This window comes from Thrips palmi, unplaced genomic scaffold (assembly GCF_012932325.1).
Source record: "Thrips palmi isolate BJ-2018 unplaced genomic scaffold, TpBJ-2018v1 HiC_scaffold_2, whole genome shotgun sequence".
In the NCBI taxonomy this organism is placed as follows: domain Eukaryota; kingdom Metazoa; phylum Arthropoda; class Insecta; order Thysanoptera; family Thripidae; genus Thrips; species Thrips palmi.
The window spans coordinates 8916258-8933963 of NW_023144629.1; the positions used below are offsets into that span (position 1 = coordinate 8916258).

At 60.7% G+C, this 17706-nt stretch overlaps 1 protein-coding gene across 1 annotated transcript in view; it reads right to left on the minus strand.

The window, feature by feature from the left end:
* LOC117647485 (cysteine-rich motor neuron 1 protein) overlaps positions 1 to 5580 on the minus strand; it is a 31431-nt gene extending 25851 nt beyond the window's left edge. Inside the window, exon 1 of the mRNA XM_034389241.1 lies at positions 5325 to 5580. Coding sequence (XP_034245132.1) covers positions 5325 to 5580 — 256 coding nt within the window. The remainder of the gene's footprint in view (positions 1 to 5324) is intronic.
* Positions 5581 to 17706: the final 12126 nt, after the last annotated feature.

A 17706-nucleotide genomic window follows, 5' to 3' on the forward strand; every position in this document is an offset into this window, starting at 1 on the left:
GGCCGCCCTGGCCCCCCCCACCAAGGACCGAGCCCGCCGCGCCGCGCACGGACACCGACGCCCGGCCGGGCTTAAGCAAGACTCTGTCAAGTGTTTCATCACGGGCAGGGCAGAGCGTGGCAGCGCAGGACACGCCAAAACCAAGGCGGTTCTAAGGACACCAAAGGACCGGGGCCGCGGCGGGGCGGGGCGGGTCCAGGCCAGGGATTACCAACAGGCTAGTCTGCGCCGCAAAAGGGGTTGCGGCCGAACCTCGGGGGAAGAGCGGGACCCCGGCCTCGGCGGCACTCCGAAGGGGACACGCTAGGCTAAAAATAAAACACACAGCCATTAAGAGAGAGAGAGAGAGAGAGAGAGAGAGAGAGAGAGAGAGAGAGAGAGAGAGAGAGAGAGAGAGAGAGAGAGAGAGAGAGAGAGAGAGAGACGCAAAGGGGCGAAGAGAAGGGAGCAGAAAAAAAGCGGGGGGACTAATTTGCAAATGAGATAAACGCAGTGGAGGAATTTCAAGCGCGCGCGTCAAGTTTTATTTTGTAGAGAAATGTGCGCGCGCGCCGAGAGAAAGGAAAAATGAGACGGGGCGAAAAAAAAAAGGGAAGAAAGGAGGAAAGGGAGAAAAGAAAAAAAGCAAAGCGCGTAGGTCCGGGTTTTGGTCCTCACAGGCTTCGCAGGCTGCAGGCTGGATGGAGGTCCCCGGAGCCACTTGAGACACTTGCCTTGAGTTAGCGTCTACTTCCGCACGCTAATTACAGACGGCCAAAGCGGGAGGGGGGGGGGACTTTGAAGGCTGGCCGCGACTCCTCACGACGACGCACAGTGGGCCAGAAGACCGGTGGAGGCGGTCAAAATCCCGGACGCGTTTTGAGCTCCAGAGTCGCTAAACAGGACTCGAACCGAACGTGTGACCCCACCAATGGATTGCTCTCCGAACGAGGAATCCATTGGTGGGGTCACACGTTCGGTTCGAGTCCTGCTCAGCGACTCTAGAGCTCAAAACGCGTCCGGGATTTCGACCGCCTCCACCGGTCTTCTGGCTCACTGGTGCGACGTCTTATGCAGCCGCCACGCCGCTTATCGACGGCGGCGTGCTCAAGACGGCCGCCGTCCAGGATGGCGACGATGACGGCGGCGGCGGTGGGGTGCCCGAGACAGCGGCTCAGGTTTCGGGTGCCGCACGCCGCCTCGCCTCGGCGCGAGGCTACCTTCCCTCGACGCGAGGCTACCTTCCCTCGACGCGAGGCTACCTTCCCTCGACGCGAGGCTACCTTCCCTCGACGCGAGGCTACCTTCCCTCGACGCGAGGCTACCTTCCCTCGCCGCGAGGCTACCTTCCCTCGACGCCGTGCGCCGCGCTGCCGCGCTGCGGTCCGTTTGCCGGTCCGTTTAGCGTCTGCCGCGCCGTGGCGAGCCGCTCCCTCAATAAGGAAATTGGCGGCGGCGGCTTCCGCAAGTTGCTTTCCAGTCGTCGAGCGAGGGGGGAGGGGGGGTGCAGCCTGCAAGGCGGAGGCGCGGAGGGGCGGGAAGAGATTGTGTGAGGAAAGGCAGTTAGAGGGAGAGAGGGGGAAGGGCGCCAATTACAGCCGGCTTGTCCCTGGTTCTAATTAATGGTAGTTAGTGCAGCCGGTTCAGCCCCAGGTAATTAGGTCGTTTGAGCTCTTGTGCCCATCTCTAAATTATTCTCTCTGATCGGTGCGGACCCAGCCACCCGGCGGCACCCAGTCGCACCCAGTGCCACGCAGCCGGTCGCATGCGACGGCGAAGACTGATTCCTAAGGGTCCGTCTCTCTCGCATTCGAACGGGACGCCCCACGAGTGCGAGAGACACACTGGGAATGACTGCAGAGTGGCGGTGCACGGCGGGGAGGTGGGGGGTTTGGACCTCGCTTGGAGGTTGCGTTCCTTGCATGCGACGCGAAGGCCAATGGCTTGCCCTTCGCACGAGGAATCCAACGGCACCCTCACGAGTTCGAGTCGATGGCAGAGGAGCGGTCACGGTGCTCTCTCTCTCTCTCTCTCTCTCTCTCTCTCTCTCTCTCTCTCTCTCTCTCTCTCTCTCTCTCGCCGTCGCGTCGTGTCACTCCGATTTCGCGGTCGGCCGCCCGTGTAACCCGAGTGGACATAGTTAGGCGTCTAACGAGCGCACTGCAGGTTCATCCCAGCGTCAAGGCCGTCGTCGAGGACGTCGTCGAGGACGTCGTCGAGGACGTCGTCGAGGACGTCGTCGAGGACGTCGTCGAGGACGTCGTCGAGGACGTCGTCGAGGACGTCGTCGAGGACGTCGTCGAGGACGTCGTCGAGGACTTCGTCGGGGACGGCGTCCAGGTCGTCGTCGAAGACGTCGAGGACGTCGTCAAGGCCGTCGAGGACGCCGTCGAGTCGTCAAGGCCGGAGAGGACGTCGCCGAGGAGAACGTCGAGAACGTCGTCGAGGATGTGGTCGAGGACGGCGTCGGGGACGGCGTCCATGTCGTCGTCAATGACGTCGAGGGCGACGCTGAGGCCTTGGAGGACTACGTCGAGGCCGCGGAAGACGACGACGACGTCGAGGTCCTCCGCAGCGCCGCACCCTCCTCGTGCTCGGAGGCTCTGGGCGGCGCCCGCGAGGTCGTCGCGTGTGTTGCGCTGCTGCTGCTGCCCCAGGGCCCCGGGGGACGGAACCCCTCGGCACGCCACGGCACGCCACGGCACGCAAAGGCACGCCGAGCCCAGCCGCGCGCGCGCACGTCCCAAAGCACAGGAAATGGAAACATCTCAAACCAAGCAGAAGGCGGCGAGGGAGACGACGGCGGCCTTGGAGGGGACGGCGAGGCCGGGCTGCCCCTTGGCGTGGCGTCGCGTCGCGTCGCGTCGCGTCCTCCTCAAGCAATAATGGCCTCATCACGCACTCCAGCGCCAAGCAGACTGATTCCGAGAGTCGTTTTCGTCGCTCTGTCTCTCTCGCGCTCATGGCGCGTCCCCTGTAGGTGCGAGAGAGACAGAGCGACGAAAACGACTCTCGGAGGCAGTCTGCAGGCCAGGCAGGCCGAGACACGGAGGAGAGGAACGCCCCACGAGGCGGCGTCGCAGCGTCTCCTTTATTCCTTTATTCCGACTTTTGGCCTTTAAGACGGCCGACGACTGACGGGCTGACAGGCTGGACACTCGACGACGAGGAGGGAAAGGTGGCGGTGATGATGGCGTGGCACACTGGAAGAGAGGGAGGGAGGGGGAGAGAGAGAGAGAGAGAGAGAGAGAGAGAGAGAGAGAGAGAGAGAGAGGAGAGAGAGAACCGGAAAAAGAATATCGGAGTGAAAAAGAAGAAGGCGCCGGTGATTATCCGGCGCAGCCCTTGCACTGCATATTGGCCTTCTTCGCGCAAACTCTCATTTGACTGTTTAATTTTTTTCCGTTCGCTTTTCCCCTGACTTTTCTATTTTCACTGTCGAATACATCAACACGGCGGGTAAAGACGGGCCTGAATAGGCATGAGGGTGAACACACGGTCGGCATAACCGCCAACAACATTGCCGCCCGTTTGAGCAGCCAGCAGCCCAGCAGACTGATTCCGAGAGTTGTTTTCGTCGCTCTGTCCCTCTCGCACCTGTACATGGCGCCCACGAGTGCGAGAGAGGCAGAGCGACGAAAACGACTCTAGTCTGCGGCAGCCCCGCGATGGCGCCTCGGCTACCACCGCCAGGACTGCCAGGACGCACCGCGCGGCATGAATCTTTCATTAATCCGAGCCATGCCGAAGAGTCGGTGTCGTCGCTCTGTTTCTCTCGCACCCGCTCGGGCCACCCCTGCAGTGCGAGAGAGACAGAGCGACGCTCCGGCAGCAGCTTGCCGGCCGCGGTCGACGTCGTCGTGTGTTCGGGGTTCGGCCCGTCACGGCCTCGCCTCCTCGATCGCCCGTTTGGCGGCTCACGCTACGCCACGCTACGCATGGCCGCGCCCTGTTTCCCTCCCTCTCTCTCTCCTCTCTCTCTCTCTCTCTCTCTCTCTCTCTCTCTCTCTCTCTCTCTCGTCTCCCACGGGACGGCCCGCGAGTGCGACAGAGACAGGTATCCAAGGACCGACACCCTTCCCCCGCTTCGGTTACGTAATTCATGAACACCGCCGGGGGAATCTGGCCGTCTTTGTCCGCGCCGCCATGGCGCGCCAGCGCTCTGCAACTTAGCGACTCGTCAGGAAGAAGCGAATTTAAATTGAGGGCGGAAGCTCACATTGGGACGGCGGCACGACGAAGATTTAACAAAATTTTTTTTTTGCCCCGCCGCGGGGGGATTTGGCGAGCGCAAGTTGGCCCTGCCGCCGTGATTTGCCATTTGTGGCGGGTAAATGTAGGGTTGGCAACCCTGTGCGGCAGGCAGCCCGGGCGGCAACCCTAGCCTGCCCCGTCGACCCGTCGGCCCCCGGGCCGCGCGCGGCGAGCGTTGTGCCAGAACCTAAACAAAGGGATGTGTTTCTTTATGATTTGGGCCGATAGTGGACGTGGCCCGGGTCAGGGTCCCCGACGGCACCCCGAACAAGGTGCCCCCGAAGGCCCCCGAAGGTTCCCCGAAGGGCGCGCCGCCGCCACACTCCCCCTGACTTTCTATTAAAATGGATACAGAATATAAAAGTAAAACAAGGCGAGAAATACGCCCAAGTCAATAAAAATGCGCCGTATTCAAGATGGGCGGGGGAAAGAGAGAGGGGAGAGGGGGGAACAGAATTAACAAGCTTCACAGCAGGCGGTCGTTAAACTCCGACACTGCTCTTGTGAGAGATAGGCACACTCAAACAACGACATGCAAGCAAACCGTTAAAAGTTAAAACTTGACGGCCCTCCAAAAAACAAAAGGGAGGAGGAGGGAAAGATAAAACTGTGGACTTTCTGCAAACGGTCGGCACATCCTATAACGAAGTTTCGGCGTCGCTGCCCCTCGTGACATTTGGAGAAAATGAAATTTGACCACAGACAAGCATGACGATGTTTTTCAAATGAACCGTTTCTGCAGCATCTTTTTAAACAAACCGCTCCTATTTGTTACACACGCTTTAAATGTCTTACGGTCAATGGCTGCACCAACGTGAAATATTTCTCCACGATACAAACGAGATTCGCCAAAATGCCATTAAGGTATAGTAAAATTCTCAGGTATGGTATCAAGTCAGCTGTACCACCACACTACAGAGAATGCTTTACTTTACACGGTAGAAACGGAACCGGGTTTTCCCAGGAACTCCCTGGAAACCACCAATGTGTCCCCCTTCCTGGGAAAACCAGGTATCGTTTTTACCGTGTACAAACCACCAGGCTTGCTCAAAGACTGCCAAAACCTTAAGAACAATAATGTTCCAACTCACTGGTGCAGACGCCCTCCTCGCGGGCCTCCCGGATGGGCCTGCCCTTGACGACGCACTGCAGGCCCTCGGCGCAGGCGCCGTGGAAGCCGTGGGGGCCGCCGCAGGGCTCGTCCTCGACGCGCGCGCACAGGCGGCAGCAGCGGCACGCGTCCCAGACCGCGCCGCCGGGGCACTGCTCCTCGTCCAGCGGCTCGCACTCGCCGGGCGAGCACACGCAGTGCAGCCGGCCCAGCGTCGAGGCCGGCGGCGGCGACATGACGGGGGTCACCGTGGCGCTCGCCACAACGACCTCGGCCGCCTCCAGCGGCGCCCCCGCCGCCCCCGCGCCCGGCTGGCCCGCCCCCAGCGCCAAGAGCGCCGCCAGCACCGGCAGCAGCACCATGGCCCGCAGCACGCACTACTGGAGGGGCATCTGGAACAGAACACACGCGCCGTCACACAGTGGATTTGACAGAAGACCTCGAGACCCGTTTTGAGATCCAGAGTCGCTAAACAGGACTCAAACCGAACGTGTGACCCCGCCAATGGATTCCTCGTTCAGAGAGCAATCCATTGGTGGGTTCACACGATCGGTTCGAGTCACATTTAGCGACTCTGGAGCCCAAAACGCGTCTCGAGGTTTGGCCGCCTGCGCCGGTCCTCTATCCCACGCTTCAGAGGCACACCGAGGTCGCTGTCTCTCTCGCACCGCTGCGGCACCATCCTCGAGTGCGAGAGAGACAGCGAGGAAGGCGCGCGGAGGAATCGCTCGACACGCCGAAGCCACACACGTCCAAACGTCAGCGGCGGGCGATGGGTAGCGTGTCAGCGCCGGCGACACTCTTACACTTGCAGCACTCTCGGTCGACCCTCCTAGCCTGGCCCTAGCCCGAAGTGGCTCTTCGCTTTGGGGCCGCCACCCAACTTAGAAGGGTTGAAAAATATTTTTGGATGGCGGCTTGCTGCCTGGGGTCACGTGGGGTCGCGGGTTTCGTCAGGTCAAGTGCATTTCTTCCGACACGCTTCAGGCTGATTCCGAGCAGTGGCTTGGTCGCTCTGTCCCTCTCGCGCCCTTGCGGAGCACCCCATGAGTGCGAGAGAGACAGAGCGGCGACAAAACACTATCGCTCCTTCGGCTGAGAGCGTGCCGCCGTGGCTGCGGGCAGGCAGATTGGGCACGTAGTGGCACGTAGCCCCCACCCCCTGGTATCCGCGCCATCCGCGCCAGCAGAGTCCTTTTCGTCGCTCTGTCTCTCTCGCACCCATGGTGCGTCCTGTAAGGCGCAGGAGAGACAGAGCGACGAAAACGACTCTCAGTCTGCAGGCGCGAAAGGCAGGCCTCTGATTCATGGGGCATTAGAGGAGGCCGAGCAGGCCGAGCAGCAGACCCATTCCGAGAGTCGTTCTCGTCGCTCCGTCTCTCTCGCACCCACACGGGACGCCCCGTGAGTGCGAGAGAGACCAAGCGGCGAGAATCAGTCGGCAGTCCAACAATAAATACTCGGGCGGCGCGGCGACGCGGCGTGATTAGGGATGCAGGGCCCGGGAAAGCAGGGCCGCGACCGAAGAACATCGCTTCGTCGCTCTGTCTCTCTCGCGCCGCCAGGGCACGGCCCGTGAGTGCGACGGAGAGCGGCGATACGACGCGAAGCGGCCCGCCGGCCTCCTCAAAGTGGTGTAATCGGGCCTACTTGCGGCCGGCCGAGGCCGAGGCACTGCCCTGGCGGCCGATTAGTTACACTCAGCTCCGAAAAGAGGAGAAGAAAACTCGGGTCGTTGCCGGGAATCGATCCCGGGACCGGGGCAGGAAAAACTGAAGGGGGGAAACACAGCGCGAGTCGAGTCACTGGGAAACGTCGAATCGACGCCTGCTGAGAAGCTTGCACGGCTCTGCCTCCTGTATTTAAAAAAAGAGGAAATAATAAAAGCCGCACAGATGGGACTCTGCAATCGTTTGTTCAGTCGCGCTCCGTCGATAAACTGCGGGCAGAGTATCGAACCCGAGACCTTGCATTTCGGACACGAGTTGATCGGTTACGAAAACAGGGCTTTGTTTAACTTGCCCGGAGCCGAGCGGACCCCCGAGCACAGCATCGTAAATATGAGGGGAAAAATGAATGGAGGAATTGGATTTGCATCTGCGGGGGTCTGAGCTGAACAGCCCCGACCAAATCGATTTGCCCCCAGGTGGCAGTTCCCCGGGCGCGCCGCGCCGTTGGGAGAATTTGAGAATCGCCCCAGCGGCCCAGCCAGAGTCCTGTTGGCTGTAAACGACGACGTCGAAATCGTGATTTTGGGCTGACTTTTCGGTGCGTGATTTGGTCTGACTTTCGGTGCGTGATTTGGTCTGACTTTCGGTGCGTGATTTGGGCTGACTTTCGGAGCGTGATTTGGGCTGACTTTCGGTGCGTGATTTGGGCTGACTTTCGGTGTGTGATTTGGGCTGACTTTCGGCGACCACCGCGTCCGATCGAGGCCGGTTAATCGTACACCCTCTACGGGGCGGTGTTCTTTGAACCCTTCTTTGCCCATGCATTCGCTAGGATATGCGACTTCAGTAACCGGCCCGGCTTGGTTAGAGAGCAGTGTTGCCGCAAAGTTGGTCGAAATCATGATTTCGGCTTTTGTGTGTGTGTTTGTGTGTGTTTGTGGTGTAGCGGCGCGCATTGTCCCCGTTGTCGTGGTGTTGAGAGCTCCATCACGCGTCGCCGTCGTCGTGGACGGGGCCATTTCCTGCTCGGAATGAGAGCACTCACGCCTTGCGCTCGCAGTGCGCGCACGCTAATGCTAATCCTCAGTCGAATGCTTGTGAGGGTCGAGGGCCTGGTTCGGTCTATGGCGGCGCGCTGGGACCCCGTCCGCCGGGACGCCACCGCACAGTGGGCCAGAAGACCGGTGGAGGCGGCCAAAACTCTACGCATTTTGAGCTCCAGAGTCGCTAAACAGACTCGAACCGAACGTGTGACCTCACCAATGGATTCCTCGTTCGGAGAGCAATCCATTGGTGGGGTCACACGTTCGGTTCGAGGCCTGTTTAGCGACTCTGGAGCTCAAAACGCGTTTAGAGTTTTGGCCGCTTCCACTGGTCTTCTGGCCCACTGTGCGCGACCGCCACCGCCGTCGTCCTGTTGCTAGAGCCAGCCGGCCAGCCGGCCAGTCACACTACTGCGGCGGCCTGCCCTGCACCACCCTCCCCGCCGATCCGTCCTACGCGTCGCGCGCGTCAAGCCAAACTTTCGGCAACTTTTTCTCCGGCTAGCCCTGCTGGTGGTCCTTGCGCTACGCCACACCACGCCGCGCCGCGCCGCGCCACGCCACGCCACGCCACGCCACGCCACCACGCCGCGCCACGCCGCGCCACGCCACCACGCCGGGCTCGGACTTACGCAGTATAAGGACGTCTGCGGGTCGGCCTCCAGGCCTCCAGGACGCCGGGAAAGAGGACGGCGAGTTGGACTGGACGCCGTCATCCATCATGTAGGAGAGCGAGAGGGAGCGGAGCGGAGCGTGCCCCAGGACCCGACCGAGGACCTCACCGAGGACGCCGCCCGACCCGGCGGACCCGACGGACCCGACCCGCCGATCGGCTCGCCAGGCCTGCAGGCTGCTCCCGAACACGCGTCGCTCTGTCTCACTCGCACTCACGGGGCGGCCCGGCCGGTCCCGGCGGGTGCGAGAGAGACAGAGATAGCGCCGTTCGGCCTGCGACGGCGACGCCCAGGCGACGCCCAGGCGACGCCCAGGCGACGCCCTTGAAAGGTTGCGGCTTGGAGCCTTGGAGGGCCTTGGGCTGACCAGCAGGGCTCGCAAAGGGCGCCGCGACTCGGAATTAGGATCCCAGTCTTGTAATGACTTAAAGTAGTTACGGCCAGTTAGGCCGCCCCTTCCCCCGCCCTTTTCCCCCGAGGGCCTTTGACACACTGCCATCGAAGGGCGGCGGCGAAAAAAGACGCCCTCATCAAGCAAGCGCAACTTGGGGGGGGGGGGGGGGAACGGACGTTTCATCTTTGAATTGAGACTTCTTATTGATCTTTTGGCGCCACTTAGAGCGCCAGGCCGGAGTGGACTCGTTCCAATACCACCGATACGGCGGCGGGGCGGGGTAGGGGGGGGGGGGGCGTGCACGACAAACGGCGGCCCAGCACGGAAGGGCGCGGCCCGCAACGCCAAGTGTTTCTCTTTGGCGGCGGTGGTGCGGCGTGACCCCGCGCGCACGCCAGACCCCCAACCCCGATTCATCTTGTTGTTTGTTGTTGTTTTTGTTGTTATTGTTGTTTTTATTATTATTATTGTTGTTGTTTTCGCGACGAGTGCCTTCGGAAGACGCGGCCGGAAGAACCAGAATGCAGGCCATGGTGAATGGTGGTCCCCGGCCCGGCCGCTGCGCCGCGCTGCGGAGCCGTCCGGGACTGGGGGCAGCGCGAGCAGCTTGCAACTTTGGCGGGAAAGTCATCGTTCACGTCACCCGAAAAATGCGGCGCCGGTCCGATAGTCCGGGAAGAGCGATTTGTAGACGGGGCGGAGCGGGGCGGCGCACAGTGGGCCAGAAGGCCGGCGCCGGCAGCCAAAACTCGAGACGCGTTTTGAGCTCAAGCGAGTCACCGAGCGTGTGACCCCCACCAATGGATTCCTCGCTCGGAGTGCAATCCATTGGTGGAGTCGCATGTTTGGTTCGAGTCCTGTTTAGCGACTCTGGAGCTCGAAACGCGTCCGGGGTTTTGACCGCCTGCACCGGTCTTCTGGCCCACTGTGCGCGCGGGGCGGAGCGCCGGAGCGGAGGTGGCGGCGGCGGCCGCGCGGTTTTATTGTAAGTACCGCGCCAAACGCCCCGTGTCCGTGTTTCCTAATTAAAGCTTTACTCTCCCTGCGCGCGTCTTGTCCGAAGGAGGTACGGCGGTGCGGCCACCACTACTCGTCGCCCTTTTATTCCTTATTTGTCTTGGTTTGCAATTTGCGGCGCCTTTCGCTTGCCCTCGCCTTCGCGCCCCGCGTCCGGCTTACCTTGTAATCCGTGCAGCTTGCGGGGGGGGGGGGGAGTCGCACCTGGAACGTACTGCTGCACCTGCCTGCCAGGGAACTGGGCTGCGTATTGCTACGCTCGCACGACGCCACCATAAATTAAACTAAACCGCGGTTTCGTCGTCATTCTTTTCTACAGTGTGGGTGCGAAACGTGAGGCGCGCTTTGGGATGGACGGCGACCGACCGTCCTTCCCACCGGCCTGTGCAGTGCAGGCGACACCAGGCAGCGTGGCCGAGTTCGGTGGTTCGACCCCGGACGCCTCCGCCCCCGCTCCCCCCCCCCCCTCTAAGGACCTTTTAATTCCGCCACCAGGAAGACTTTTTTTCCCGTTTCACCCGGCGGTGATTGTTTTCCTGTTGTCGGGTCGTACTACTGTTTCGCCAACGATCCATACTGTTTCTTTTCTTTTTAGCAGATGATACCTTTGCTACCTTTGCTTTAAAATATACACCTAATACTACGAGACACAAAGGTGTCAGCTAGCTTTTACTCTAGAGTCCAGAAACGAAGTGCGTATCCTAACAATATAGTAGGGGCGGGCTGCCGGGGCGGGATGGTGAGTCTGTCTGGCTGGCTGTGGCCGCGGCGCAGCCTGCGCGGAATTCAACAATGCCGCCCGGCTAGGCTCAGCCCCGCGGGCGCCCGCGGACCTCGCCCGGCAAGGACTCAGGCGGGCTTCGGCTCGGCTTGTGTGCGGGGCACACCTCGTCACCTCGTACCGACTTCGGAGCCACCTCTAAGGCAAGAAATGGCATAAGCGATGGCGCCCAGGAAGCTGACGGAAGAACAGCGGCAGCGTAAACGTGAAAGGGACCGGCAGCGCTACCGGGAGAATCGAGAAAAAAGTAAGTGCCACGGCGGAACGCGTGTAGAAAGATAGGTTAGCCGCGACAGGAGGCGCGACGCGGCTCTGTCCAATCCCTCTCTGCGTTTGCCGTCTCAGCGTATGAATTTCCAGGACTGCAGCTTGATGAAGCCCAGGATGTCCAGAATGAGGAGGGTGCAGAGAACCGTGGCCGAACCGATCACGGAAATCATTAATAATCCCGAACTACTACCTAGAAGAAAACCAAACGAATATCATCTGCTTTCATTAACGTTCGTTGAATGAGATTTTTGTTTGTTTGTTGGGTTTTTTTCTCAGTCATTCGCCTCTATTTACGGTTTTAACTCTTTTTTCCCCCAGCCCCCGTCGTGTCCGCCGCCGAATGGGTCGTGCAAAGAAACAAGGCCAACACAACAAATTGTGGCCGCGACACGCTAAACCCGCCCGGCCTGCCGGGGCCTGCCCTGCGTGGGATGATCCACACATAACGCCGTGAACATTCTGAAATACGGCGGCCAGAGCGTGGTCGCTCTGTCTCTCTCGCACTCGTGGGGCGGCCCGTCGGGGTGCGAGAGAGACGGAGCGACGGAAGCGCGCTGTTTCGGAAGCAGTCTGCTGGGCCCGCGTGGCACAGTGGGCCAGAAGACCGGTGGAGGCGGCCAAAACTCCTAGACGCGTTTTGAGCTCCAGAGTCGCTAATGGGACTCGAACGGAACGTGTGACCCCACCAATGGGTTCCTCGTTCGGAGAGCAATCCATTGGTGGGGTCACACGTTCGGTTCGAGTCCCATTTAGGGGTCGTACCCATATTACGTGACCGATTTTGGGCCACGTTTCGACCCCCTCCCCCCCTCTCGTGACCGATCGTGGGATATGCTCAAACCCCCTACCCCCCTATCCCCTAGTCACGTGGTATGTCAGAAAAAAAATATTCTCGCCTGTATTTGTAGCATTTGAAGACAAAAATAGAAAGCATGAAATTCAAGCAAAGAACTTTGCAACTTTTGCCTTATCCCAAAGAAGATGAACATTAGGAACTGGAAGCCAAACGTACAGCCAGACATGACGCGGGTTTCCGATGCACGATGGTCGTGAATTTGAACAGGCCAACACAAAAATTGTGGCCGCTCCACGCTTACTCTGTCCGGCCGCTTCATGGGATGCTCCACACTACCCCCGTAACATTTTGTAAACGGCGTTAGAGCGTGGTCGCTCTTGTCCTCGCATTCGTGTGGGGCATCGGGGTTGCAGAGAAGACGGAGCTACGGATTCAAGTTGGAAGCATTTTGGGCCCGAGTGGAACATTGGGCCAGTACCCGAAGGGGACTAAGCAATTACGCGTTTTGAAAACTAGTGTCGCTAATGGACTCGACCCACCGTGTGACCCCCCAAATGGGTACTTTGTTCGAAGAGCCCCCCCCCTAACGGTCACGTAAATTCGACCCCTTTAGCGCCCTCTGGAGCTCAAAACGCGTCCAGAGTTTTGGCCGCCTCCACCGGCCTTCTGGCCCACTGTGCCACGCCGCGCTGGCGGTGACCACCTGCCTGGCAGCGGGACGCCCGCACCGCTCGGCTCTCTCTGGACTGGGACTGGGCGACTGGGGCCACCGCTGGGACGGGCGGGCACGGCATCCCCTGGGATCTACAGGATTTATCACATGAATCCTCCCCGAATTACTCATACCCAGCGTTTTCTTTGCTTGCGTCCTTTTCCCCCGCACACAACAAACGGAAACAGCGATGGCAGTGCCGTGCGCTTCGTCGCTCTGTCTCTCTCGCCTCCACGGAACGCGCCTATGAGCGCGAGGGGGACAGAGCGAAGGCCTGCCGGACGTCGCACGTGGGGCCAAACCAGGGGGCCAAACTCAAACCTTTTTAGCTCCAGGCCGCTTGCGGCGGGGAACCGAAGGTGATCCATCCAAGGGGTTTCCTCTTAGAGTTTCCCGGTGCGCACACGTCCGCGGCAAGCACACTGCACTCAGGGAGGGGCCCCCCAGGCCGGGCCACTGTGCGCGGGTCGCGGTGCGGCGCGGGCCGGGGCGCGGGGACCCAGTGGCCGAGCATTCGAGGGTCGCCGGCGCGGCGGTCACTCGAGGCGGTCCGCCGCGGTCGCGGAGCGGAGCGGAGCGGCCCGGGCGGCAGGCGCAGCGTCGCGGCGGGGGTCGCAGTCGGCCGTCCTGACGGGACGGGCGGGGGGGGGGGCGGCGGCGGGCGGCCCCTGGGGCTGGCCGGGGGGCCGCTGGGCTGGCCGCCCCGGGCTGCGCCGCCCCCCCCACCCTGCTCCCGCACCCGCAGCCGCCAGCACCACCAGCACCGCCAGCCGGCTGCAGCGCAGCGCCCAGCCCAGCCATGGCCATGCCACGGCCTAGCGCCGCCCTGAAGAACCCGCGGCACGTCGCCAAAGGGCCCAGGGCGGCCCAGGGCGGCCCAGGGGCTCCAGGAAACGGCCGGCACGCGGCGCACCGTCAGGCAGCGCGGAATTTGAATAAAGCGCGAGTTCCTGTCCGGCGCACAGTGGGCCAGAAGACCGGTGGAGGCGGCCGAAACTCTGGACGCGTTTTGAGCTCCAGAGTCGCTAAATGGGACTCAAATCAAACGTGTGACCGACCCCACCAATGGATTGCTCTCCGAATCCATTGGTGGGGTCACACTCTACAAATCAAAGAGTGTACATGGTACGCTCTAACTGGAGCATGCTTGCAAGCACGCTCTAATTAGCGCATGCCTGCCAAGCATGCACTAACTAGTGCATACATGCCATGTACACGCTAACTGAAGCAGACGTTTACTCCATAAGGGATAGGGAGTTTTCTGCATCAGGAAGCGTGTACATGGCATGTATGCACTAGTTAGTGCATGCTTGGCAGGCATGCGCTAGCTAGAGCGTGCTTGCAGGCATGCTCCAGTTAGAGCATACTATGTACACTCTTTGATTTGTAGAGCACGTTTGATTCAAATCCCATTTAGCGACTCTGGAGCTCAAAACGCGTCTAGAGTTTTGGCCGCCCCACCGGTCCTCTGGCCCACTGTGCGGCGCCTCCAGCACCCGGCGGCGGCAGACTGATCCCGAGAGTCGTTTTCGTCGCTCTGTCTCTCTCCCACCTATCCGGGCCACCCCAGGAAAGCGAGGGAGACAGAGCGACGGAAACGACTCTCCGGCATCAGACAAACAAACACCTTGCCGGTGGCTGCGGCTGCCTGGCGGCTTCACACAGCAGTGTAGGGTTGCTAGGTCGCCCTGTCTCTCTCCCGCGGGGTGCGAGAGAGACAGAGCGGCGAGAGCGCGCTGTTCGGAATCAGCCTGCGGCTGACTCGCGCGCCACGCGGAAGTTGACGAAGTTTCTCGCCGAGCCATGAGGAATGCAATAATTAAACTGTAAAACTTCCCCCAGCGCGGTGCGGGGCGCGGACGGGCAGGCTCACGTGAGAGAGAGAGGGAGAGAGGGGGAGAGAGAGAGAGAGAGAGAGAGAGAGAGAGAGAGAGAGAGAGAGAGAGAGAGAGAGAGAGAGAGGATGAAGTGGTGGCGCGCAAGGCGCAAGGCCTGCGCTGCAGAAAATTGAGGTCTCCATTACACGGCACATAGCTCTCGTGGGACGCCTCTGTACGGGGCGGGGAGTCATGGGGAGTCATGGGGAGGGGCTGCAGTAGTGCTATAAATTCTAATAGTTTAATCAAGCCATTAACAGCCCTTGATCACGCAGCCTGCCTTGGCGTGCCTTGGCCCAGGCAGTCTCTTAAAATAACACTCAGGGGGTGGGCGAGACGTGACCTCCCCCACCCCACCCCCTCCCTCCGAACCCCGAGGGCCCGCCAGGGGTCATACTACTTGTATACCTGCGCTGCCTCGAACACGCGGCCATGGTACACGCCAAAATTAAAAATATGCAAATCGCCATGGTTGCTGCAATGTGACAGTTTAAGTATTGCGTTAATTCTTGGTCAATTATATTTTTGCCGTGAAACTTTGGCTGAGCTGGCTTCACTGCTAATCCAAGTGTGGACCAAGTCCACGCTAAATAGCGTGGACCACGGTGGTCCACGCTAGGAAACGTGGACCATGAATGGTCCACGCTAGGAAGCGTGGACCACGGATGGTCCACACTTGGAAGTGTGATTGGCCTATGAGAAGTTCAACGCTGTGAAGCGTGGACCACAGCTCGGTCCACGTTTTCTAGCGTGGACCACGGCTTGGTCCACGCTTCATAGCGTGGACCATTCGTGGTCCACGTTTCTTAGCGTGGACCATTCGTGGTCCACGTTTCCTAGCGTGGACCACCGTGGTCCACGCTATTTAGCGTGGACTTGGTCCACACTTGGATTAGCAGTGTTGTTTAGTTATGGTAGACAACGTTGGTTCGACTGGTCAGTATTTCTTTCGATTCGGTGTTGAATAGACGAGACTCGTCTGTCTGTCTGTCTGTCTGTCTGTCTGTCTGTCTGTCTGTCTGTCTGTCTGTCTGTCTCTCTCTCTCTCTCTCTCTCTCTCTCTCTCTCTCTCTCTCTCTCTCTCTCTCTCTCTCTCTCTCTCTCTCTCTCTCTCTCACGTGGCGGCCTCCCTCCGTATGCACTGTAAAACAGAGGAAAAGCTTGGCCGGGCCAATTCCCCCTCCATGGGAGAGCATCCATCCAACAAAGCCGCCAGGTGCGAAGAGCCAACCGCCGAAACGCTGACTGGTGCGCCGATTCTGCTTTCAGGCACACTGACAGACAGGCAGACGGACGGACGGATGGAGAGACAGGCAGACAGACAGGCGGACGGACAAACACGGCGCGAACGAACAAACAAACAAACAGCGAACGCGCCAGGTAGGCACAGACACGTTTGCACTTTGGCTCGTCCGGCAGCGCGGCAGCATTGGAAGCCGGGGAGCCGACGGGGAGCCGACGGGGAGCCGACGGGGAGCCGACGGGGAGCCGACGGGGAGCCGACGGGGAGCCGACGGGGAGCCGACGGGGAGCCGACGGGGAGCCGGGGGGCTGAATAGCTGCCAGGGACGTGCCGCACTCACTACCTGCTGCTGCTGTGCATTAGGCGTCTGTGTGTGTGTGTGTCTGTGTGGGTGTGTGCGCGTGAGGGTGTGGGTGAGTGGTGCTTTGTGTGCGTGCAAACACGTGAGCGCACGACGCGCGGTGGCTGAGCCGTGCTGCGCCGCGCCGCGCCTCCCCGCCGCGTCGATCCAGCAGCACCAGCAGTCGAACGCCGAACGCCCGCCGAGTGCGGGATAGGCACGCCGCAGTACGCGCGTGCGCGCAGGCCGGGGGGCTGCCTACCCGCGGGGCGCTCCCCTCTCTCGTTTTCCTCTCTCTCTCTCTCTCTCCTCTCTCTCTCTCTCTCTCTCTCTCTCTCTCTCTCTCTCTCTCTCTCTCTCTCTCTCTCTCGTCCTTGTGACGCCTGAGAGGCTGGAAGTGCATCGCCCTGCCGTAAGCCAACGAGGAGATGTATGAGGGTGAAAATTAATCACCATTTTCTGCACTGGTGAAACAAAGGCATAAAAATTATGCCCTTAAAGGGCGTAAACGATTTACGCCCTTAAAGGGCATAAATCGTTAATGCCTTTGGGAAGGGCATTAAAATTTTGCTTGAAATTCCCATACCATTTACGCCCTTCCCAAGGGCATAAAACGATTTATGCCCTTGCAAGGGCGTAAAAGAGCATTTATGCCCTAAAGGGCGTAATTTTTATGCCTTTGTTTTACCAGTGTGCACGCTGTGTTACGTGTATTTTTATGTGTGTGTGTGTGTGTGAGAGAGAGAGAGGGGGGGTGCTGCCCGCGGACCGGGACCGCCCTCGGGACCGCTGGCTGCCGGCACTGCCGGCACTGCCGGCTCGGAGCACCGACACCCCGAGCCAAACACTAAAAGCAGATAGATAAGCCCGGCCCAGCGCTGCGCCGCGCCATCCCCGGCCGGTTTTGATACAGCAGTATGGTGACCGTAGCGGGGCAGGGGGCGGGGGAAGGGGTGGTGACGTCATGTCATTTAGACCCCCGCGGCAGTGGGGTGGGGGTGGCTAGCCCGTTTAAGTTTGGGAGGAGGGGCGGGGGGCGGGGGAGCGGGGCGGACAATATTTTCCGGTCGTTTGGCTCTCCCAGGCCCCCGCCCCGCCCCGCCCCGCCCCGCGGTAGACGGCCCCAGAGGGCTCCTCGGCGTCCGGTGAGGCCGTTAAATTACTTCTGATACGGCGAGGCGAGGAGTGGGGCAGAGACGGGGACGGGGAGTCACACACATGGTGTGATTATCTTCATATTGCACCAAAGGCCAGAGGGGCGGGGGCGGAAGGGAAGAGCGTCCGGGAGTTTGCTGAGGAGGAAACGGGAGGCGGGAGGGGGAGGGGGAGGGGAGGGGGAGGGGGCTGCGGCGCTGCGATGCGTTGCCTTTCGGACTTACCAATAAAGGCGGCCTCGGGAGGGGCTGCGGGCTGGAGGCGGAGAGGTGGAGAGAGACCATCAGAGCGCATCAGGCCATCAGGTTCGCCTTCGCCCCACCAAACGGTCGGCACGGCCAGCACGGCCGGCAACGGCCCCGCCACCACTCCGCGCCAGGCACCGCCAGG